Source organism: Hermetia illucens, chromosome 3 (genome assembly GCF_905115235.1).
Source record: "Hermetia illucens chromosome 3, iHerIll2.2.curated.20191125, whole genome shotgun sequence".
Taxonomy (NCBI): Eukaryota; Metazoa; Arthropoda; class Insecta; order Diptera; family Stratiomyidae; genus Hermetia; species Hermetia illucens.
In genome coordinates this window covers 149,238,630-149,261,851 of record NC_051851.1, presented here as the reverse complement: position 1 = coordinate 149,261,851, position 23,222 = coordinate 149,238,630, and the positions used below count along the sequence as shown (strand labels likewise).

At 45.0% G+C, this 23,222-nt stretch overlaps 3 protein-coding genes across 3 annotated transcripts; 1 reads left to right on the top strand and 2 right to left on the bottom strand.

Annotated features, from left to right (window-relative positions):
* Positions 1 to 4,112: 4,112 nt before the first annotated feature.
* On the bottom strand, positions 4,113 to 5,567 carry LOC119652720 (tRNA (adenine(58)-N(1))-methyltransferase non-catalytic subunit TRM6). The gene has a single exon (XM_038057013.1). It carries the CDS (start codon positions 5,450 to 5,452, stop codon positions 4,151 to 4,153), a length of 1,302 nt encoding a protein of 433 aa, XP_037912941.1. The 5' UTR covers positions 5,453 to 5,567; the 3' UTR covers positions 4,113 to 4,150.
* A 21-nt stretch (positions 5,568 to 5,588) lies between these two features.
* Positions 5,589 to 12,813, top strand: LOC119652721 (PHD finger-like domain-containing protein 5A). Its single transcript, XM_038057014.1, has 4 exons — positions 5,589 to 5,777; positions 5,846 to 6,036; positions 12,573 to 12,658; positions 12,718 to 12,813. Exons 1-4 carry the CDS (start codon positions 5,726 to 5,728, stop codon positions 12,722 to 12,724), a joined length of 336 nt encoding a protein of 111 aa, XP_037912942.1. The 5' UTR covers positions 5,589 to 5,725; the 3' UTR covers positions 12,725 to 12,813.
* Positions 12,814 to 21,828: 9,015 nt separating this feature from the next.
* On the bottom strand, positions 21,829 to 23,037 carry LOC119650941 (kynurenine formamidase-like). Its single transcript, XM_038054171.1, has 4 exons — positions 22,848 to 23,037; positions 22,690 to 22,788; positions 22,418 to 22,631; positions 21,829 to 22,358 (listed from the first exon to the last, which is right to left on the bottom strand). The coding sequence occupies exons 1-4, from the start codon at positions 22,951 to 22,953 to the stop codon at positions 21,890 to 21,892; spliced, it is 888 nt and encodes a 295-aa protein (XP_037910099.1). The 5' UTR covers positions 22,954 to 23,037; the 3' UTR covers positions 21,829 to 21,889.
* Between the last annotated feature and the right edge of the window lie 185 nt (positions 23,038 to 23,222).

Genomic DNA, 23,222 nt, shown 5'->3' with positions numbered 1-23,222 from the left:
AACACCTGGCATGGACGGCATCTATCCAGCAATGCTAAAAGAGGGTATGGAGCACTTAGAGCAACCTCTAAGAAATATATTTCGAGAATGTCTTGCTGTGGGCTACGTGCCTTCCTCTTGGCAAAAGGTTAAGGTAGTCTTCCCACCGAAGCCTGCAAAATTTGACTACTCTAATCCAAAAACTTCAGACAGATCAGCTTGACGTCATTCTTGCCGAAAGGTATGAAGAGTCTGATTGAGCGTCATATTCGTGGGAACGCACTTAGGTCACACCCACTTAATGAAATCCAACATGCTTACCAGTGTGGAAAGTCTTGTAAGTTTGCTCTTCATTCTTTGGTTACAAAAATAGAGAATGTAACTCTGAAGTTTGTGAACATTGAAGGGCGTTTGACTGTACGCCTTTTCAAAAACTTTGTGATGCCGCAGAGCGCATGGTGTTGATGATGATCATCATCAAACCGTCGGAGGTGTGGACCAGTGTTGAGGCCAGGCTGCCGGAGATGGTCATTGAGCATCTTCTGGACGCCAAAGGCGTCCACGATCCAATCGAGGTCGCCAACGAGCTATTGGGGGGATTGACAAACCCCCCACGTAAGCAGATCATGTTGATTGTAACGCAGATAAATCTGCAACATTCGAAGTGTGCATCAGTTCTACCGACCTAGTCCTGGTCGAACTGGAGCCAGCGGAGGCAGAGAACGTGTATATTTTTCGATTAACATTACAACATTTGACGAGAACCATAGTAGAACCAAGAAGGCCAACCTGTTGATAGGCCGCGTCGCCAATGCAAGGTATACGCTTTGGGGTAGCTTGGAAATCAACGAAAGAAGTGTAGTTCTTTGACTTTGTTATTATTATAATACAAATTTGTCAGCGTGTGGTAGTACACCAACCGTCCATTTTCCCAGCTCGGAGAACTGTAACGGTTGGGAGAAGGTCCTTGAAATCTAACTGAAGACTGTCTGACCGGAGATCCTTTTCAGATCATAGTTGGATACTTTTCAGTCTATTTCTCGCCGCATAGGTCTCCAAACCATTCGAAGACCCCAATAGGATCGACTGGAGGAAGTTTGGTAAAGTAATCAAGAGCAAACTCTCCGATGCGCAAATTGACAAGATTGGCACGACAGATGAACTGGAGTCAAACGTTGGGGCTCTGGAAAAGGCGTTCGATATCGCCTTTAAATTCTCGCCAGCGAGAAGGACTGTGAGTCAGAGCCTTGCTTGGAGGGTTTGCAGCCATCCTAGCCGCGCGAGACTATCAAATCGGTAATCACCAACGATAAGATCGCCTCGGCTATAAACAGCTTCTCTGCATATAAATTTCCGGGTGCAGATGGCATAATGCCAGTCATGCTACAAAAGCAGCAGGAAACGGTTGTGCCGTGGCTTGTCGAGATTTACCGGAGCTGTATCTCTTTAGGATACGTACTACAGTCTTGGAGATGCGCACGAATGGTGGGCTGGCGCGGCCATGAGTCCACGAAAGATTGTCGACCAATCAGTCTCATCTCTTTCGTATTGAAGACCGTAGAACGCGTCTTCGACATTCCCTTAAAGGCGGTTATGGATAGAACGTTTTTCTCCTAGCATTCCTATCTCAAAGGCAAACCCATAGAAACTGCCCTTCACGAGGTAATTGGCACGGTTGAGCGGTCACTGCAGTACAAGCAGTAAACCCTAGCTGCCTTCTTGGATATAGAGGGAGCATTCAACAATGTTAGCACCAACACCAAAGGAAGCCTTGATCTGTATTGGATTGGAGGGGTATCTTACGCATTGGATTATATCCAAGCTAAGTATCAGGATAATCCAGTCGGATCTGGGAGGCAAACATTTGGCTGGAGTTTTGAACAGAGGCACGCTCCATATCATAACCCACTGATGAAGGTAGCCAGTTGCTACCGAAAGGTATATTTGGAACAATAAATCGCTCACAGACTTAAAAGGAATAATTTTGGTTTTTCTATAGAACTGAGGGTTAAGATGGCCTGTATAGCCTTTTTTGCTTGTAAGAGAACCTTTGCAAAGAAATGGGGTGTCCAGCTGAGGATAGTTCTCTAGCTATACATAGCTGTGGTACGTCTCATCCTAACGTACGGCTCTATTGTATAGTGGCAGACTTTGAGCAAAAAGTACAATGGAACGGAGCATAATAGGATTCAAACAACTGCGTGTGCAGGTGCTACTAGGGCTTTGTAGTCATGCCCGGTAGATGCGTTGAATGTACTCTTGCAACTCCTCCCCGTAAACCTCCACTTTAAATACGTTGTATCGTGCAGTACCATCAGACTACGTGAGTCCAACGGTCACAGTAATATCCTAGACAAAGTACCTCGGGAAATTTGGGCATTCCCCAACGACTATGCCATACGCAAGCTGAACTTCACGAGAAACTGTGGACTTTCCAACCAGAGCAGAGTTAAAGACCCGTGGCGTGTTGCAACACCATGACACAGTATTCTTCACTGGCGGATCAAAGATGGTCTGTGGTTACACAGTGTATCCAAGTCGTATGGTCTAAGAGGTTTCCCCAGTGTATTCCAAGCGGAAGTACTAGCGATACTGGAAGCTCGTCAATGGCTGGGTCATGATCCGAGACCTAAGCGTAACATAGCCACTCTAACCGACAACCAAGCGGCACTCACCGACGACATCGTTCAGGCCAGTGGGACAGTGCAGAGACGCGCTGAACAGTCTGGGCGACACGTTGAAGGTCACCCTCCTCTGGGTTCCCGGTCATAGGAACATGGAGGAGAATGAACGGGCTAACGAATTGGCCAGGCGGGGCTCTGCTCTTGGCAGTCTTTCGGCGGATACAATCGGTGTCTCGCTGGAGACTATCCAGGGTGGAATCTACTTGCACTACTTAACAGCCGCTGACCTCAGATGGCGAAGGTTCACCACCTCTGTCAAGTCAAGGAGGATTTGGCCCGTTTATGACAAAATCCGATCACGAGAGCTCCTGTGCCAGACGCGTGCAAATACATACAACAATACAACGGTTTGCGCGGAGCACTGGCCCTTAGGGGCCAGCAGTTACGGTCTTAGGAATTCGTGGCACCAAATGGCGCCCTACAGTGCTAATTGGGCTCCTCGAAGCGGTCACTGATACCTACCTCCCTAACCGCTCATCAAATCGCTCGACTTCTTTAATGGCATCACGGAAACCATCAGAGGTGGCGATGCCAATGTATGAGCCACCAAAATAAAGAAGTATATATTTTTGACGTGTTCATGTTTTGTGTCGTAACTTTTGGCACCACATCAAACATCATCGAGTTTTTGTAGAGCGCAAATATCAATGCATTTTCGTCTCTGACCCGCAACATTTAGAGTACATCGAGTGCATTTTTCAACGTCTCCTTCTACCAATTGCAGATAAGATTTCTCGCCACTTGAAACTCCTGAAGTGATCCAACTGGACTCAGTCAAGGTGCAAGCGATTCAGAGCTTTCCACGGCCAATAATTAAGGATCAGAGAAGATTCTTAGGCATGTTAAACTTCTACCGTTGTTTTTGAATGGGCGAACTTGTACTCGACCTTAGGCCGGGCCCATGAACATTATATATAGAGTAGATTCAACCCCTAGCGCATTGTTCGAATTTTTACGGTGGAGAAAAATCATCGCGCATCTTTGAGTGCCAACGGTAATTGTGAGAGAAAAATTCCGCCCAAGAGGCCTGGGGTTAGCATCGTGTATGTAAGGCCGTAGAGAGAGAATCCTTGCCCATGGTGGAAATTGTGCGAAAGACAGGGCCCGCGGTGAAAATTATCAAAGTCGGGGGTGAATATTATGGGGCCTCTTTGTCGCTGGATTTGCTCCCCTTGTACGCAGTCTTCTTTGTCGGGCTTTAGGACCAGTGAATTCTTGCGTCTGTTGAAGGACGCAGTGCAGAAGCTGAAGTCACCACCACCCGTCAATCACGTGAAAGACATGGCCAGGTATCTCGACCCTTGCACGTATGTCCTAATTAGGGCAAACGACTCCCAGAGGTCTCTTAGTCATTTTACAAGGTTCAGGTTCCCGGTCTCCTGCTAAATAAATCCAAAATTGGGGGTTTCTGCGACCCTCTTCCTTCAATCGTTAAAAACAAGATAACAATTCCTGCTATTCTAAGATTCTAATAACGAAACCTTTATTCATGAAACAGAATAACCAAACATTATAAATCCACTATTCCCGTTCATATTGACCTCGGGATGCGTCCGATTGGGGAGTATTTGATAAGAACGGAGCCAGTTCGAAGCCAGGCGTAGCCCATTCACCTCACCGGAAGCTTTCAAGTCCACGTAAATATCCATCAGCACCTCCCGACAAGAGTTGAATATGACCAACGGTCGCGAAGGCTTAAGAAACGGTAACAGCGCCTTTATTATGTTCTGAGGATGCTCCTTGGCAGCTATCACCAAGCAGTCGAACTTCCCCTTCATCAGCTCCACGGCTCGTTCGTTCTCAAGCTGCCACTTAAGTTTTTTGTCAGTAGGTTCGGTTTTAGGCTCGATGGTTACCATCTCCGGGTTTGGTTCCTCCAACCGTTGTCGCTTTTCCTCGACTGGAGCGTTTTCATCATCGTCCGGCTTTCGCTTGCTCCCGGCTGCAACGGGTTCCGTTCCATTGAGTGTGGTTTCCCCTTGGTAGTACTGTCGCAGAACAGAGTATATGTTCACGGAAACACAGCGGCTTGCCTGCTCCTGGGGAAATCCTAGTGCGAGGAAGGCTTGTTTCTGGGGCTCATTCCCTGGATGTAAGTTAACAAGTTTCGCTTCAGTTCCGGCTCCTATTGAGTTGAGCATCGTGGCAGCCAGAAGTCCATTCGACCCAGAATCGTACAACAAGTAGTTCCCAAACGCCGAGATCCCCGAGTAGGAGACAATCTGGGACAACGTGTCCATTCGGATTCCCATAATCTCCTCGGGCTTCTGTCGATAGTAGATCTCAGATAGAAGACGAATTGTTGGCTTGCGGATGCAGATAAACTCACAATATTTTTTCGACTTTTTCTTGAGATATTTCTCCTGCGAATACTGTGTTTTGCTCGTGAAAGTTTTTGAGTTTTCCACGATTTTTTCGATAAGTTCGGTCGAGCCAGAGCATTCTCCGCGCAACTTGTCGATGTCGTCAGCTTTGAGTCCTTGGGATTCACCGTCATCGAGGATGTTTCTGTTGTCCGTGCCGCACTCTTGGACGTTCAGGGCGTCTCGGAGGTTTTTTGCTTCAGCTTCTGAACAAACTTCCAGACTGAAGCCCGATTTTGGGTTCTTTTCATTTGGGACCATTTTGAATGTGGTGAAGTATTTCTGGCCGGCGATGCTTCGTAGTGATATTTTCTGCTTGCCGAGTATAACTATTGAGTCTAATGAGCCGTATTTGTGTAACTTTGTATACTTTTGTCGCTGGATAACGACGTAATCCCCAACTTTTATTGTAGACGTCTCAGTCATTTCGCCGATTCCTGTTTCGAATGTAAACACTTTGAGAAGGCTGAGGACGTTGACAGATCGACATGTGGTGCTGATGTTTCCGCAACATCAAATCGTCTAGTACGTTTTGTTGCAATAACGCTCTGCAACAAACTATACGCAGCAACATTCTCGAACAGCTGATGCTACCCCGAAAACGCGGCTTCCATTCCTGACAGCGAGTGTTGTTTTTGATACTTTTCCTCTGTTATTATCATAAACTGCTTTGAATTTAACACTTCTACATAGTTACAAATGGCTAAGCATCATCCTGATTTGATTTTCTGCCGCAAACAGCCTGGCGTTGGTAAGTTTGTTATTTGGAGCATTTTGGTGGGAAAGTGGCTTTAAAAACAGATTTGATTATTTTCCTAGCGATTGGTCGGCTCTGCGAGAAATGCGACGGCAAATGCGTGATTTGCGATTCTTATGTGCGTCCCTGTACCCTCGTTCGGATTTGTGATGAATGCAATTATGGATCTTACCAAGGACGATGTGTTATTTGCGGTGGCCCGGGAGTCTCGGACGCGTACTATTGCAAGGAGTGCACGATAATGGAGAAAGATGTAAGTAGGACGTTTTTCGATGGGTTTCCTTTTGCTATGTGAGTTGGAGCTTAACAATACATTCAAAGTCTTCCTTGCTTGTTGTAAGAGGCGCAACAGAGGACGATCTCTGGCTATCGGAGCGGGCAATAATTTGTTTCTGGAATGAGTCGCCGCTCGACAACGGTTGCGACGGTTCTCAGAATGGTCACTTTCTCCAACTTGAGCGGAAATTCCAGCCATATAAGCTTGACATTCTGGGTCTAAGCGAAGTAGAATGGTGGAACTCTGGAGAATACTCCTCTCCCTCTTGCGGACTTTTGTCTTCTGAAAAGCCAAGTGGTAGCAGATGCGGATCCGGTGTCTGGTTGTTTCTGATGTCTACCGCAAGGTGCGCTCTCTTGACCTGGGAGACGGTTTCTGACAGACTTCTAACTTCAAGATTCCGGTCCAGGTTAAGGAGCATCACAATTGGAGACTTTCGATGTAGTGGAGAAGGATGCTTTCTGCGAACAATTAAACGCGGTTCAGGGGCTGCTTCCTAAATGTGTTATTGTGATCGTGATGGGTGATTTGAATGCGAAGGTGGGACCTGAAAACACCCTTCCTCGGACGTGCGATCAGCTGTAGATTTAGAAGTTGTCTTCTTGATGTGCGTAACAAGACAGGCGCTAATATCGGAATCGAAAGGTATCACTATTTGAAGGTTGCTTGCGTCCTGTGTCCGCTATTTATCTCAAGGTTGGGGGGACTGCGACCCTTGAGTTCAACATAACCTGTATAACCTGGTTGTCGCTCGACAATGGTTTGGTATCTTGCTAATCGGACGGCAGATATACTGAGTAATCCAACTGAGAATATCGATGAGAATTGGGTCACAATCAGAAATACTCTTTTGTCAGGTACTGCCCAGGTCGTCGACCACGTCTCGAAGGAGCATCATAAGATCTGACTAACAGTGGAATGGTGGAAGTCGAGCGATGAACGCGAAGGGTTAAAGGCTTTACTGACCGCTGCGATTGCTGGCGGATGTGACGCATTCACACTCTGGTACCGAGCGAAATTTCGAGAAGTTCACTGTAGTGTACGCGGTGACAAAAGAGAATCTGCAATTGAATGACCAGTTCAAGCGGAAAATGTCGCAAATCGCAATGATTTCAGCAATTTATATCGCAACATGAAAAAGCTTGCATGTGGTTGCAAACAGAATAGTGTTCTGGAGCAGGAGTCTACCTCTCAAATCAAAGCGAGAAGTAGTCTTTTCCCGTGGGACAATATATAGCGGTCTTTCAGGCTGAAGTGTATGCGACTCTAAGTGCTGAAACCTGGATGATTGACGAGCGGCTGAAGGACAGGTACATCGTAATCTGTAGCGATAATCAAACTGCATTGCGGGCGTTGAGCAGTCCTTTGATCACTTCAAAAATTGTTCAGGAATGTAGAAATCGATTGAACTCTGTTTCTAGATTCAATACGGTGAAACTTCTCTGGATGCCCGGTCAATTTGGTGTAGAGGGAAATGAAATCTTGGATGCTTTAGCAAAAGAGGGTCCAATTTCCCCATTGGGCTCATTGGCTAATGCTGCTATCAAAAACTGGGAACAAGCTTCCCATAATGGCAGGTGGCTGAGCCTTAATACTCCTAAACACACCAAACTTTTCCTGTGAGAACCAAACAAACAAATTTTATCCTGTCGAAAAGCAGGAAAACTTGCAGAAGTATTTTGGGCATTCTGACAGGCCGCAATTCACTAGTTGGGCATACGTTCAGAATAGGAATTCTCCAAGATGATTCGTGTCCATCCTGTAATGAGGAAGCGGAATTCACGAAACATTTCCTATGTGAGTGCCCCGCCTATGGACGCATCAGACATCAGATTTTTGGTGCTGATGTGCTACAACTATAGTGGGTAGCATCACATCCACCAATGGAAATCCTGCGATACATAAATAAACCGATATTTTCCGTTAGACGGGGTAATCGAGTGCAATGGCCCACTAGGGTCTGGGTGCTCAAAGGATTTGCCTCTTCTACACCTCAAACACCCACAGACACATGTGGTTGCAAATCTTTGGATGGTCTTGTGAAGGACGTCCACGGTCGACTTCTTATCTACGATGATGGACAACTGAAGAGGTGGTAGTGAAGTTCCTCTTCTTGTGGATGAAATGGCTAGTCATCGGATAAAGACTGTTTTTTTCCAAGCAGAAGAGAAATAATTTTCGTGTATAAACCGCTGGGTTTGATGGTCTGCCAGCAGAGTTATTAATCGATGTCCCTGCAGTTATCCCTGATCTGCTACTTCGACTTATACGGAAATCTTGGGAAATCCTCCGAGACCCTTCCCAGGGAATAGAAAAAAGGGAATAATCATTCAAATTTCAAAGAAGGGTATCCGTTTGGAATTTAGCAATTGAAGGGATACCTGGGTGCTGCTTGCTTTCGCAAACATAATATAATATTTAAAGTAATCCTGGAACGGATATGGTTTCTTCTTGTTATTGGTGACGTTTTTAGTGTTCTCTTGTCCGGAGAATATGGAGGAGTTCAATAGACGATGACATCTTGCCCAAAATACTTCGACTACGTTAATGACATCCGTTTACTCTCTCACCACGTCATGGACCTTGGTCCAATCGTTCTGGATCTGCAAAGAGAGGATCCTTCCTGGGTAGAGTATGGGAGGCGTTGATCAATTTGAATATCTAGTGTGGTGGTGCAAATTAGTTCCAGACACTTGCCTGGCATTAGAACCAGTAGAAGAGGCAGTCTATTCACAGCTCTCACTTTGTGAACATCACAATGAAAACATTCGACTTCTGCTATCAACCTAACTTATCAATTCTCAGGTTGTTGCCCCCGAATTTCAAAAAGGAAAATTGCCCGGTTCAAGGTAAACGTAAAAGTAGTGGCAACGAGAATGTCGAGAACACGTAAACTGTTTACTAAGTTTTCCAGACTTCAATTACCACGACCCTAAGATTTGATTTAGAATTGTGAAGCCAAGCTTTGTGAGGTATAACATAAAAAATTTGGAAGTCATAGCGGTGCGGCCACCGCGATATGTCATCGAAGTGCGCGATATAATTACGGATTCCATAACAACAGCACATATAACCGCTTACGTGAGAAATTAATAAAGCCCTTCTGTGCTTGCCAGGAGAAAAAAACAAAGCAGCTCATGGAGAGCCTTCCCAATTCCTCCACCGCCTGCAGCGTTTTGGCGGTACTGTAATTAAAGAGACGTCAATACGTAGTCTATGGGTAAGACGCTTACCATCTACTTTTCAATCGATTATGGTGACAACAGATGACCAGCGTAGCTGACAAGGTCTACGCTGCACTTCTCTTGGCATCATGCATTGCGGAAGCAACGTCAGCAATACGAACATCATCGCCTTCAGCAGCAGAAACACGCTTAATACAGCTGGTTCAGCAATTGTTAAGTCTGCTCGCAGAGCTACGAATGGAGATACGCGCAGTTAAACGGCAGATTTACTCCGTGAATCCATCCAAGGGGAATTCTCAACGTTCTCGGTCCGGGTCACGTACACAGCGCAGTTCAAAAATCTTCGCCCGAAGGGGATATTTTTGTACCACTGAAATTGGAGTTCCGAAGCCATCAAATGCACGAAACCTGTATTTGGGCATCGGTGAATGCGAATGGCCTCGTTTTATCCCCATCGCAACGCATGTCTGTGTCCGACCGAAATACAAAAATGTGGTTGCGATATAAGCATTATATCGCAAGCATATAAAAAGAGAGTTTCCAAGGCAGCGAAACGAATTCAACAGGATTAGCAAACTCCGCAACGATCACGTGACCAAGTTGTGCAAGCAGTGGCATCAATGTCTCAGCAACTGATTCAACAATGCGCGTCGCAAAACAAATTCACACACAGTGTTAGTAGTCTTGAGTTTTGCAAGCGCGTCTATTAATAACATCGGTGGATACAAATCTTCTCACGCGATAGCCAACGAAATCGGAGGAAACCCGATCTCGAATCAATACCAGCAAAACATCGTGATGATACACGGTCCAGAGGGAGACATCTCGAAAACCGCCCGAACAACAAACTGCGGTGGTAAACTCAATGAAATCTGACAGACGAGTTAGATTTGCTGATGGTTATCAGTCAAGACTTCAGTAATTTCGTATACCACCAGCAGTTCAACAATAACAACACCGCAAACCCTCATCGCGTCACATCACGGTACGACTAGCTGAATTATCAAAGTGTGCTTGCATTCAATCACTGGCAGGGCAGTGCTGTGGCGGTAGTAATTACTTCCAGACACTTGCAATTCCAAACTAGGAGGCCGACGGCGGCACCGAACTAGATGTTGCCCGACGCATTAACATCGCTAGATGCAGTTATCTCAACACCAAGATCAAGTTAAGACTGTTATGTGCTAGTGTTCTTTTTGTGTTGCTATATGGGGGTTCAACATGAAAGTGTCTTCCACTATCACTCGAGGGCTCCAAGTCCTCGTGGACAACTGTCCGCGTCGTATCATCGAAGCTGATGCTATCACAAACGAAGAACATTGGCGGTGCATAGGTCTGAGGCCCGTACATACTATGTTCGTCCTTTTACACATACCAAGTCAAATGCCTTTTCCAAATCTAATGCGTTGATATGGGACATAAGGTCCGGATTCTCTTTTTGGTCAAAATGACTACTTCCGTTTTTTTAGTGCACGGCTGAAACCACGAGCGGTTAGCCATCCGCTTGCCCTTCGCTTCAAAATGCCATTCTGCTTTGCGCCGGTTCAATAGTGACTCCGGCGAAAAGTGTCGCAACATCAAACGGATAATCGACCAGGGGCGACTTCCTTCTTATTGAGTCTGAGAAAACTATTGTCGGAAGCTTTCCAGAAGTACGGCCCTAGGATGAATCCCTGTGCTACCTGTATCCTCCTCTCGCCCTCGAGTTTCTCATAGCATAGGAGATGGTCTCTCATATAATCCTTCAATATCCTCAAGTAATAGCTCTGCATGTAGTGTACCTAGCATGTGTATTTGTCCATATTATGGGATTGGAGCTATTTCTGACATGAAGCGTTACGAGGGGTACTACAAGTCATGATCGGCGGTTGTCTGCCTCAGCTCGATGAACCGCGTCCACGACCGCCATGAATCTCCCTGCACTAAAGCCGAACTGTCCTGGGGGGATAAATCCTTTTCGAGCATAGTTTTCGGTAAGCAGACTGCAGCTTAGGGTTTCCTTCCCTATGCTTACCAATGCAAGCCTCGTCACCCTGCAGTGGAAGAGAAGCGTTGAATGCGCCGAACAGTAGTTTTGGCCAATGTTGAAACACTAGTTTATATACTTCTTCGGGGATACCAACAGGATCTGGAACCTTCTTATTTTTTATTGTGAGAACTTCTTCTTGGACCTCTTTTATGGTGAAAATCGAGTAGTCCTTGACATCTCAAGGCCCATCTGCTCGTCATTATGTGATCATGCCGGGTTTTCGAATAGTTCCAATTTTCCATGGGGGGCAGGTTTGGAATCAAGTCACCATGGATCCCCGTTCACCTCGTTGACTAGATCATGTCAGCAGTGAACTTTGCTTGTGTTTATAGAGCTGCAGCGTCTCCTTGTAGCTGATCTATACTCTGTCATTGTGGTACATGCCTCCTTCCGGGTGTTTAAGCGTTGTGCCAAACGACGAAGCTTATGATACTACCTCTGCAGGTCAGTAATTCCGTCATTCACTTATACATAGAAGAACTGCTTGGGAGCTCCGCGGGCTGTTATTGTTAGGTTTATCACTGAATTTATAACAGTATCAGCTGAAGTGCAGTTCTGGTTCATGCCGACAAATATCCTCGAACCACTGGTCACTTGCCGAGAAGACTGCCAGAACACGTTACCTGTCTACCGATGTTACGAGTGATTGCGACGTAAAGGTTACACTGAGAATGCTTTCTTCGCATCCTAGCCGCGGATGGTGGCGTAGATCCGTCGGTTAAAGTTGCGAGGACGGTTCTCATCGGCATTTAAAGGCTCCGTTCTCCGTCTAAGGTCTGAATGAGACATACCTTCTTCAAGTGCCCTGGCATTGGTGTTACCGCATACTAGGGCCTAAGCCAAAACAGCGTCCTTCAGAGCATTAAGCCTGTGGTGAAACTCCCGCATCATTTCATTCTTACCCGAGGATTCGCAGAGGTGCTATCTACTCGTGCATTTGTTCCCTATGGACATGAACGATAAATGGCCTCCTCCACTTCGACTTTTTCTGCATTGCTGATTATGCCATTTAACCCACTATCTCACTGGCTGACAAGTGACCTACTCTAGAATAGTGGAGGAGGGGTGTGACAATGATGATGCCTAGGTGTGGTTGACGCATTATGCTCTGCATAGAGGTTTAAGGCAATCATTAATTAGGTTCCGTAATTAGAGATCGTCGTGATTATTTCGTCGGATTTGGGTGATGCTTGTGGGCAGAGGAAGACGATCACACCGTCCTCGGCTACTAACGTTGTTAAGCATTATTCGAATAAAACAATCATCTCTCGATTAATTCCATTCAATTTTCTTTTCAGAGGGACGGTTGCCCGAAAATTGTGAATTTGGGAAGTTCAAAAACAGATTTGTTCTACGAAAGGAAAAAATATGGATTTAAACAAACGTAAGGAAGCTTATAAATTTTTAAGGTCTAAACTGATGAAGCATTTTTTTCTATTCCAGGTACTAGTTGTGTGGTATGTCTTTATTATTTTTAATTCTACTCCTTTTTTTTTTATAATCGAAATAAATAAACTTGAAATTACACTTTAAGAGAAAGTGACGTTGATTTTATTCTCATAACTCATACTCATAAACCATCAAGCATCATATTTTTACGTAACTCACTTCAGTTTTTCCTTTGATTGCGTATTAAATAAAGCGCAATATGTTCTCGTGAAACGTTGATAAAAGGGCACCAAAATTGGTGGTTACCGAAGCAACCCCATCCTTGAGATCTCAAGGAGCTCTGTTCGTGATATGACCACAACCATAACCATCATGAGACTCTCACAAAAGGGCCAACCGTGAATAACCGGGCCAAGAATAATGCTCCAGAAATTCTCCTTGATCATATACTCTGAGGGTCATCCCGGTTGCTATGGTACCAGGTAACCTCCGGTGGGACTTCAGGGCAAGAGTCACTGCAGATGAGTCCCATTGGAGACTCGGGTGCGATTGCCATTATGGAGTACTTGGGGGCGGGACTCCTCAACTGGTTGACGGGAATCTACCTCTACGTATGGCTTGCAAGAAGCTATCGATAATAACCACGAGGTAGATTGGAACAAAAATCATCGGCAGGGACTTCCGCATAAAATACTAATTATTCGAATTGAATGCATTCTTCACGTCCAGGGTCGTTACCATGCTATATTTGCTAGTGCTACTTTATCCGCAGGCAGGGATTGAAGGAAGGTTGGAGCTTCTGGATAATAGTGGAGTTCACCCTCTATGTGCTACTCCCATATAGCAACACAGAAAGAACACTAGCATAGAACAGTCTCAACTTGATTTTGGTGTTGAGATAACTGTCATTGTCAATATCTGTCTATGTCGTGTCATCAGAGTGCGCTATCTCAAACGAAGAACTTGGTCGGCGCAAGGCCTGCTACTTGTGCACATTGTGATCGGAAGATGGTAATGGCAGTGGATAGGTCACATCTTAAGAAGGGGCGACAATGCAGTGGGATCCGCCTCTCCCAAGATGGCCGGATCGTTCTTCTGAAGGCTTACTTGCCTTAGGCTGCAGTATCAGCTTTCTACTTCCATTATGCAGAAAATATCTCCTTTTGCCATTTCCATCAGTGATTATATCCGGTTTGGGTTAAGGGCCTTATTGGGTATGCCGTCTAAATCTGATTCTTTGCTATCGGCTATTCTGCCGCAGATCACTAGCAGTCCGCCTTTGGTGATCTGCCGGAATTCCTGCCACATTTAGGGGTCGCTGTAAGCGCCAGTGCTTGTCTCTTGCTGGAGGAAAAACCCCTAGAAGATTTACATCCAGATAGGGCACTTGATCTGTCGAGGTGACCGGCCTCTGAGTTGCCCCATTACAACTTACAGGCGTTTCTCCACGGGTGTACATCTGCCTCCGGGCAGGCCTCCTTTAAGCATACCCTCTTGCACCGCTGGATGACTAGTTTGAGGGTTTTGTGGGCTTTTTATAGACCTGCCCTTTTCGCCTTTGATCGATCCCACCTACTCTTCTCTAAGCCCTTCGTCTGGGTCTATGGCAGGCTGATCGAAGGCCTGCTACTTCACTATTCCGCCAATAGTCGGTTCTTCTAAGGGCGAATGTCCATCTCTTAGGCATGGATTGATCATATGTTTTGACGATGCATTGCGTCACATGGAGAGTTCTTTCTGTGGGCCCGACAGTATTAGTAGGTTGGTCTAGCTACATTTCTATGGAGGTTTGCACCTCTTAACATTTCTGTAGACTAGCCTGATGTGCTTCTCGGTTTTGGATATGCTGCCTGAGGTAGACCGTTCTTTCCGAAAGTATTTACACTACCTTCGTTGGCCAGAACTATATCTAACTGTACAAAAGCCGCTAATAGACTTCGAACCTTTGCATTGTTCTCTCTGCTTGTGCATTTGAGGGTTAACGCATTAAAATTACCAGCAATTACTTTCGGACTTCGTCTCCTTCCTTCCTAAACAAAGTTGTCTAACATGTTTTCAAATTCAGACGATGTGAGGTTCGGTGGGGCATAGTAGCTGTAGATGTACACGTTTATTTTCGGTCACTGATCGACTAACTCAGTGGATTATGTAGCTTGACGACAGCATAACCATATTGTCGCTCCCATAAATCCGGTGCGACCCTGCGGTGATTAAGGGTTGCATAAACCTCATTTTTTTTATTGCAGTCAATGCTCACCTAAATTCTGGGCATTTACCACTTCGGGATTATACCGGTTATCTGGACTCTTCTTCGCACAATCGGCATTTGGGGATCCTTTCGCATTCGGATCGATCGGATCGATCAATGCGATTGCGCATGGCTTTGCAAAGTATCCAAACATTAGCCACTTGAAGAAACTCTTTAATGAAGTTTGCTCTCCCAGATAGCAGACAACCCATCCGATTTGAACTATTTCGGTTGACAATGATTTTTGCGTTACCTTCACTAGTAGTTGCATTGTGGAAGTTTGAGTGTTACCATAGGCTTCTTCCAAACTCACAAGGATTCTTCGCCTTCATTGCGTTGTATATAAATCTCTTGTTTTTAGGCCGGTACTGTGACAATCTCCCCTTTCAACTTGGTTGCGAAAGCCGTCCGATTTGCCTAACCTGAGTTTTTTTTTGTCAGCTTGAACATGGGACCCTTCCTTATCCGCGTAGGACATTTTGCCTTTACTGGATAGTAATTGCCTAATGCTGAGATCAAGGAAAGAGATAAATAGAGTATAGTTGAGCCATTGCTTCACGCATTAACGCAACCTGGATGAAGTGGCGTTCCACAACTGGTGTCTTTTGTGATCGACGTATCAACGAACGTCTCAAATCTAAAATTTACCGCAATGTCGTCCATCCAGTCGCTCTCTATGGTTCTGAGTGTTGGCCGACCATAAAAGACAATGAACGGCGTCTCGCGGTAATGGAGGCGAAGATGCTACGTTGGACTAGTGGCGTCACACGTTTAGATCACATCCGAAATGAGGATATCCGCGATCGTTATGGGGTTGCACCGATCGTGGAAAAGTGGCGAGAGAGGCGTCTTCGATGGTATGATCACGCAATTCGTGCAAACGAGAATTCACTTGCAACGATTGGTCTGAACATCGATGTCGATGGTAAACGACCAAAAGGCAGACCTAAACAACGGTGGCTTGATACGCTGGATGGGGATTTGAAAGCCTCGAGATTGCACCCAGATCAGGCATTCGATAGAGCCAAATGGCGAAGCCGATCACGACGAGCCGACCCCGCTTGTGAACGGGACAAAGGCTGAAGAAGAAAAAGAAGGATAGTAATTGCCTCTGGGCGAATTCACGCCTTTCTTTTTCTTCTTCGTCTTTTAGTCCATGGATCTTTTTCGGTGATTCGATTAGTGACGCTTGCACACGGGGTACCGATTTTCTCCTTTTCGTACTTTTATTTCGGTTCTCCTGAACTGCTAATGTGCTTTATTTTCCTCTTAGACGACTGCTGATTCCATAGAGACTCCAATTTCTTCCCTGCACCTTTTTATTAGATGGCAGGTCAATGACACTACTGGGACGGCTGGTTTCGGTTTTGGTTTGGCGCAGGTTTGGCTTGTTCTTTATAAATTCAGAGCTTTGCTCTCTATGACCCTGGCCGGATGATTGCACTTTCTTTTAACCTTAGCATTTGATGTGCTTTCTCGAGTTTTAATTTTTGTCGTGTTTGGTATTGGTGGATATTGAAGAATTCGAGATCTTTACCCGAATGGGTAAATTTCTTGATTTTGGAGTACCTACTGTGGTCGTCAATTTTGGATAAATGCGGTGGGTGTCGAAACTTTTCCAGTCAGCCAGCGATATTCTTTCAACTCATCATTTTCCACGTTCGTTATTGGTGTTATTAGTAGCGTTGTGCTTCGCCTAAACACCTCCTTCAAACACATGTAATAGTGAATGCCACGGTGGTCAAGTTACCCACTATCGATGTACTATGGTCGATGGATTTTGACGGCCGGGAACCCTCTTCCTCACTTCGAAAAGCCACCGGTGTTGGGATTCTGAGCCGCCGCACCATAAGTTTCCTTCTTTTTTCTTCTACTATTTATACCATAGCTATTTTGGTCCACAGACTAGAGATAAGCGAACACGTCCCAATACACAGTCTGCAGAAAAAAATACATGAACCCATATTTGCACATCAATAGATATGCTCCTATCCTTATTCAAGATGACATGTTCTATCTGATTTCTAACTGATTGCCGAAAACTCTTTTCCATGATTTTTTAGTGTTTCACGATCGAATACGAAGGTGTCAATGTGGATAATGACGGTGCTTGTTTCTGTCACCTTATCCTAAATTATGAAAGGGAAGTTTCTTCCGTAATTGCTGGGATCATCTTCGTTTGAGCTTGGTTATAGATGTTTTTTATGTTTCACCATATAGTATTTATCTATTCCTTCTCTCAGGTATATTCAAGGCTTCTTAAAAAATATTGATTTATCTAAAAACCTTAGGCTTGTTTTGTGACCATCATTGTTGAAGTGTGACTCAAAGTTAAGTTTCGGGTGGATCGTAGCTTTAAGGTATTTTATTGATGTCAGAGCACAGATAATTCATCTGCTTACATCAACCTGAATTAATATTCCTTCACATCGCTGATTGTGTTCAACAAGGCGTCATAGAACTTTGATAACTTGTAGAGTCCTTGGCTTGCAGCATGCGCAACACTTCGTTCTCTTTACCCGGTGATAATCTGATGAGTTTAGTTTAGTGTACTGGGGGGAGGCGCAGCTCCGAGCGCAGGCCATTGTTAGGCCCATTGTAGTATCCCCGTAAATCGCCTATCCAATGGCTTCCCGGTTTAGCGAATCTGAAAACATTCTCCAGACGCAGACCGTGTGCAGATTCTTCATTGAAGAAAACCTTATCAAGATGTCTTTGTCTGAGACCTAAGGAAGCCGAGCAGCTGCATATAAACTGCAGGGCCATCTTCTCCTTCTCCTCACATTGGCTGCACATAGCCGAAACCACCACCCCAATCTCTTCCTCTGGTAGTTTAAAGAGCAGTGTCCCGTTAAAAGCCCTACTAGGGTTTTCATGTCCCACTTTTTAAGGGACAACAAAAATCTTGCTCTGGCTACCCCAGATCCTTTCACAAGGATTTTCTCTCGCCGGCAAGAGTTCAAATTTCTCCACTTGGCTGCGTGAAGCTTTGAAATTTCACCCTTCAAAGTAGACTTGATAGTCGATGGCCGGATGCCAAAAGCTAGTTCTGGCCCCACCATTGTGGATCCAGACCCTGGGCGAGCCCGGCTGTGTCTCATTATCAGCGATGTTTGAGTGTCCTGGCACCCACATCAAGAATGTTTCGTTCAGTCGGCCAAGTTTCAGCAGCACCTGATGACCACTCCACATCAACTGGCTTGATATGTCATTGCTGTTTAGTGCTGATAATGCTGCCTGACTGTCGGAACAGATTCGAATGGTGTGACCCCTCCATTTTTGTCGCAGACATTCTTCTGCTGCCAATGAAATGGCATATATCTCCGCCTGGAATATGGTCGTCGTTTTTTCGAGGGATCGGGCCAGTTCCATAATCGGATCCCTCGAGAACACCCCTGTGCCCGATCTATGACTGACCCGTCGGGGAAGATTATTAAAATCTGTAATCTGAAAAGACTTATGGCTATTTATCGAAAATTCTTCTCTTTTTGTGATTACGACAGTGTCTTTTTAAAGACGAATCTGGAAACAATATGATCGGCCGCTATCAGATCTACCGGATGTTTGTCATGGAATTTCCAGATAGACGCACGACCGTATGATTGGCTGCTTTTCCACGCTATAGTCTAGAGTCGCTAGAGTCTATATGCGTCGTTGGCTGCTTTCCATTTCATCTCCAGGTGAATGGGGGTAGAGTTAGGATAGCTTCTAGTGCCGCAGTCGGCGAAGCCTCTGAATCTTTATTATAGATGTATACATCCAATGTATCCGTTTTAGTGATAGTCCCCAGGTCTTACCTATCGCAGTTCTACAGCACCAGAGCAATCTGCAGGATTTCTGATATTGTTCCTGGATGTGGTGCTTCCACGTTAGCTTGGAGTCGAAATGTACTCCAAATAGTCAAGTTTGTGCCAACTGCTAAGGTGGGTGTAGCTATAGCTTTCCCACCTGACGTTTCTAATGAACATAACTACTCCAGTCTTCCTAGCCTTCATCGTGAGTAAATTCTTTTTTGGACATCCCCTTTTCAATTTTTGTCGTGAGTTCATGGAGTGGATTTGCCTTTCTGGTAGGCGTGTTGCTTATGGTGCAGTGGCCACTTAGGAATGTATTCCTTAAGAGCCGAAGGACGTTAGATTGGTCGGAAGCTTTTTGCGTCCGTGTAGGTGAGCTTCCCTGGTTTGGGAAGGAATATCACCTTCACATCACGCCAGTTAATCGGAATGTAATTGTGTGCTAGCCATGCACGATATATATTGAGTTAAATGTCCATTTCACTCGCTCCAGTGATACTACTTTGCATGCAAGATTCCAGCCTCTGGGTTAAGGGAGCCTGGAAAGCGCATTTCAAGCAAATGGTTTGCCGTTTCTTCTTCTGCTTTCTGTGTACCTCCTGCTCTGTAAAAGTAAATAACCCAGCTTTTGGCTACGTTCTTTAATAAGGATCCGCTTTAGTTTTTAGGCTGCCTCAAGAGAGTTAGTCTCTTCGCAAAAGCGTCTCCATGATGATCGTTTAGCTGATCTTATGTCCTTCTTTAGAGCCTTCTGTGCTTCTTTATAGTGATTCCAGCCAGCGCTGAATCACACTTCAGAGCACGATTGAGGAGCATCCTTGTCGTTTTCCTCTGGTTTCGTTTTCCTCTGTCCTCCGATGTTCTGGTTGTTCAGTAGTTCATCAAAGTGCTCAATCCATCGCTTTAATATTCCCATTCTGTTGATTTCCCTCTTTGTCTCGGCAGGATGAGCGTCGAGCTGTGTAAGGTTTCATCCTGCTGTCTTGTTGGTAAAACTTCCGCGTCTGGTCGGGTTGCTCCCTGTACTTTTCGAGTTCACAGACCTCTTGGTTCTCTCAGGCCCGTCGGAGTTCGTGATAAGTCTCCGTGCGTGGCCGCGTCCTTTGAGAATGCAACATTACTCGGTATGCAGCACTCTTTCGTTTCATTGATAGCTTACATTCATTGTAAAACCAGCCGTTCCGACTCTTTTTGCGGCTGGGACCAAGTATGTTTGTGGCCATATTTATGATAACGTTCTTCAGTTGATTGTGAAGATCATTTGTTGATGTTTATCTCCAGGATCTGTGTTGACTGCTGTTATCGTAGCATCCATTTCCCTCTTATAGGTGTTGCGGAGGGTTGTGTTGTTGATGGCTTCAGTGTTAACTCTTACTTGATTGTCAGAAGGGATTCTGGGTGGTGTTGTTATTCGAGCTCGGAGCACCATACCAACGAGATAGTGATCCGAGTCTATATTGACCCCCCTATATGTTCTGACATTCATCAAGGCTGAGAGGTGGCGGCGTTCGATCAACACGTGGTCAATTTGGTTGAAAGTGGTCCCGTCTGGAGAGGCCCATGTATGTTTGTGAAAGCTTTCCGCGCAAACCAGGTACTTCCAACAACCATTTCGTGCGAAACTGCTAACTGAATAGTCCGCAGTCCGTTATCATTTGTATTTTCGTGTAAGCTATGGGAGCTAACGTATCGCCTGAATACGGGCTCCTTCTCTACTTGGCTGCTAAAATGCCCAAGTATGATTTTGATATCATATCTGGGACAGGCTTCGAGGGTTCGTTCTACTGCCTCGTGGAAGGTATTCTTCTCCGACTCTGCAGTCTTCTCTGTAGGGCCGTGAACGTTAATGGGGCTTATATTTCTAAATTTGGTGGACATAGCCGTTCGCTTATGTTTTCAAAGCCGATAACAGCAGGTTTCATTTTCTTAATCCGTTGTCGCTGCCGGGTTCGTCGTTGTGTTATCAGTCCAGTCCGAGGCTCCTGTTGTGGCTTCGTAACTTTGGTTTTCCGTGTGGGGTTGTCAGCCCTACCCAACATGGAGGACCAGTTGGTACAATTTGTCCCGTTTTTAGGCAGGAGACTCGCCTTCATCCTTCTCCGTCTGCAGCTTTTCGGTAAGAAAGCTCCCAGCGGTCACGACGTGGAGGTGGAGATTGGGTTTGGTAGTTGAGCTGTTGGTGTTGGTTTCGCAGGCGTTTCCCAGGTTTTATGCTCCATCGTGGGTACCAATCCACGTTTCGTCCTGGAACCTATACTAATCTCTGATCCTTTGGGGTTTTGTCCTAGTTTTAATTCATACATTTGCTGTGTTTTTCGATTTATATGAGGGAGCAAATGTCACCTTTTAGCCACTTCGGTCATACTGTTTCCAGGTCAGAGTTGAGGCATCGTGTGATGAGTTGGCTCTGCTCTGGACGAAACCACAAGACACATAATTTTGTAACTTGGATGCTTGCCCAAGACTGAGGGGACCGTGGAAGTAAGTTGCTTCCCAACTGGTTCTTCGAGCTGATGACGAACGCAGGACCCTCTCAATTTCCTAAACAAGATCTCGTTATTTTTTGTTTTGTTTTTACTTCCCAGGTTAAGCCTGCGTGTTGATCTTTCGTTAGGTTCGCACGGTTTCCCATGTTGGCTGGTTTTTCAAGTTTCAGTGCTTTCAAAATATCGGTAAGGACACATGAAGTTTTGTACAATGGCAGGTGAGGGGCTGAAGTGTTCAAAAGACCACCCACATTCCTGTCTCCGGAACACTTGGTGGGAGGTTCAGTATTTGCGGGCGGACCTTCACGGTCAATTTCGTCAACTTTCTCGGTTTTGGGATAGCTCTTCTCTCTTGGTCGTCGCCAGCCACTTAGGATGGGCTTTAAATCATTGCCAATCTCATTATGTCATTACAAACTGAAGTCTCTCTCTTTCTGCCTCGGGATTGGTTTTGGAACTCTTGTAGACTTTTGTTTTCACTTATATTAGAGATCACTGAAGTTTGAGAGAAAAACTCTTTCGTTGAACACCAAAACTGTGTGTTCCACTTGAGGTCATTGGTCACTCTTTATTTCCTTAAAAGCCTTTTTGTATGGCTATGTATATTGCTTTAGTCTATTGGTTTCAAAATATGGAATTGTACTTCTGTAGGATGAACAACTTTACAAATTTATTTTTAATTATTTTTCTTAATACTATTACAGGGACTGAACTCCATTGGATTTTACTTGCTTGACAATTTTTCTTGTTATCTCAAAGTCGCTCTGGGCCAAGTTCTCGACAATATCAAAATGATCGCAGACAGGAACTATTCGTAATTTTGAATGAAGATTGTTGCATAGAAGATGCTGATGAAAATTTTCCGATTGTTTTATGAAAGTTGGACTATCATTCTCCGCCACGTAGACATAAAATTTGATCTTGAACCGTTTTAGATGTTTGTAACAATGAAATATGGGCGAACAATTGATCACATTCGTGTGGTCCAATGAGAGCATGTTGTTGCGGTTAACTGTCGTCCTTCGCAAATCGGTCAAATCATAAACTCCGGAAATCAGGAAGACTGAAACGAGTTTGTCTAGGTTGGGGATGTCTTGAGTATATTCCTCTTGCAATACGGATGCCGCAAGGTGAGCTCCTGCTGAATGTCCTACAATTGTAACGCTTCTGAAAGTTAGAAGTACATGTAGGGACGTTTGGAGGGTATGTGTTTAGAAGGATCATACTGAGCATCACTGCTTCCTGCGTAATCGAACACGAACTTCATAGCCTTTCGAATTTGCTGCACAATTTCTTCAAGCTTCACATTTGGACAGAGGTCATAGTCGAGTATGATTACTCGGTACCCATTTTCTATAAGTGGTGACACACAATATGCAGATTGATTCTTGGTGAGTTCCTGCCAATATCCTCCATGGATGTAGACTACAATAGGACTTCCTGTAATGTGTAACTTCCTAGTCAAATGTTTTATTCAATTGAGATAAAGAGGGGGAACCTTCCTCAGTGTTGTAGTAAATATCCATTTGCTCCATTTCTCGGTCCCCATATCGAATATTCCTCTTGCAATTGTACTTTTCCAGGTTGCGTTCCGTTTCTATATTTGAAGTGATTAGCGGTAAACTTTATTTCTACTTTTAGCGATGATTTTTTTACCTTCTTTCACTACTTTCACGTGATGCCTTAGGACTTCCTCGCCCGTTTGAAACCTCTTCGTCCAATGACTTGGGGAATATTCCTTATTTAGCTCTTCTGGCGACATAGCTCCAAACGACTTGGTGTGTACACGAAAACTAATTGAAATTTTCTTATTAATCCGCACAATCAGACAAAGCGTGGCGGCTTCCCTATCTCTTGATACCTCTGTAATGGCCAGAGTAACTACGGAAACCCATCAATATGAATGCGAATCGATATCAAGTTTCAAATTTATGTGGTTTCGTGTGATGGCAATACACGAAGACAACTGTGTCGTAAATATTTAGGGGGCTTTGGCCTCATAGGCGCCCTCCTCCTAGGAAAATTAAAAAT

Bases quoted from the DNA above. Each gene is read 5' to 3' on its own strand.
- LOC119652720 (XM_038057013.1), bottom strand. From the start codon at position 5,452: ATGACTGAGACGTCTACAATAAAAGTTGGGGATTACGTCGTTATCCAG.
- LOC119652721 (XM_038057014.1), top strand. From the start codon at position 5,726: ATGGCTAAGCATCATCCTGATTTGATTTTCTGCCGCAAACAGCCTGGC. The intron at 5,778-5,845 runs GTAAGTTTGTTA...TTATTTTCCTAG, and splicing joins CCGCAAACAGCCTGGCGTTG to CGATTGGTCGGCTCTGCGAG. The intron at 6,037-12,572 runs GTAAGTAGGACG...TTTTCTTTTCAG, and splicing joins GCACGATAATGGAGAAAGAT to AGGGACGGTTGCCCGAAAAT.
- LOC119650941 (XM_038054171.1), bottom strand. From the start codon at position 22,953: ATGTCGCCAGAAGAGCTAAATAAGGAATATTCCCCAAGTCATTGGACG. The intron at 22,789-22,847 runs GTAAAAAAATCA...CTTCAAATATAG, and splicing joins CGTGAAAGTAGTGAAAGAAG to AAACGGAACGCAACCTGGAA. The intron at 22,632-22,689 runs GTTCCCCCTCTT...TACACATTACAG, and splicing joins TTACTACAACACTGAGGAAG to GAAGTCCTATTGTAGTCTAC.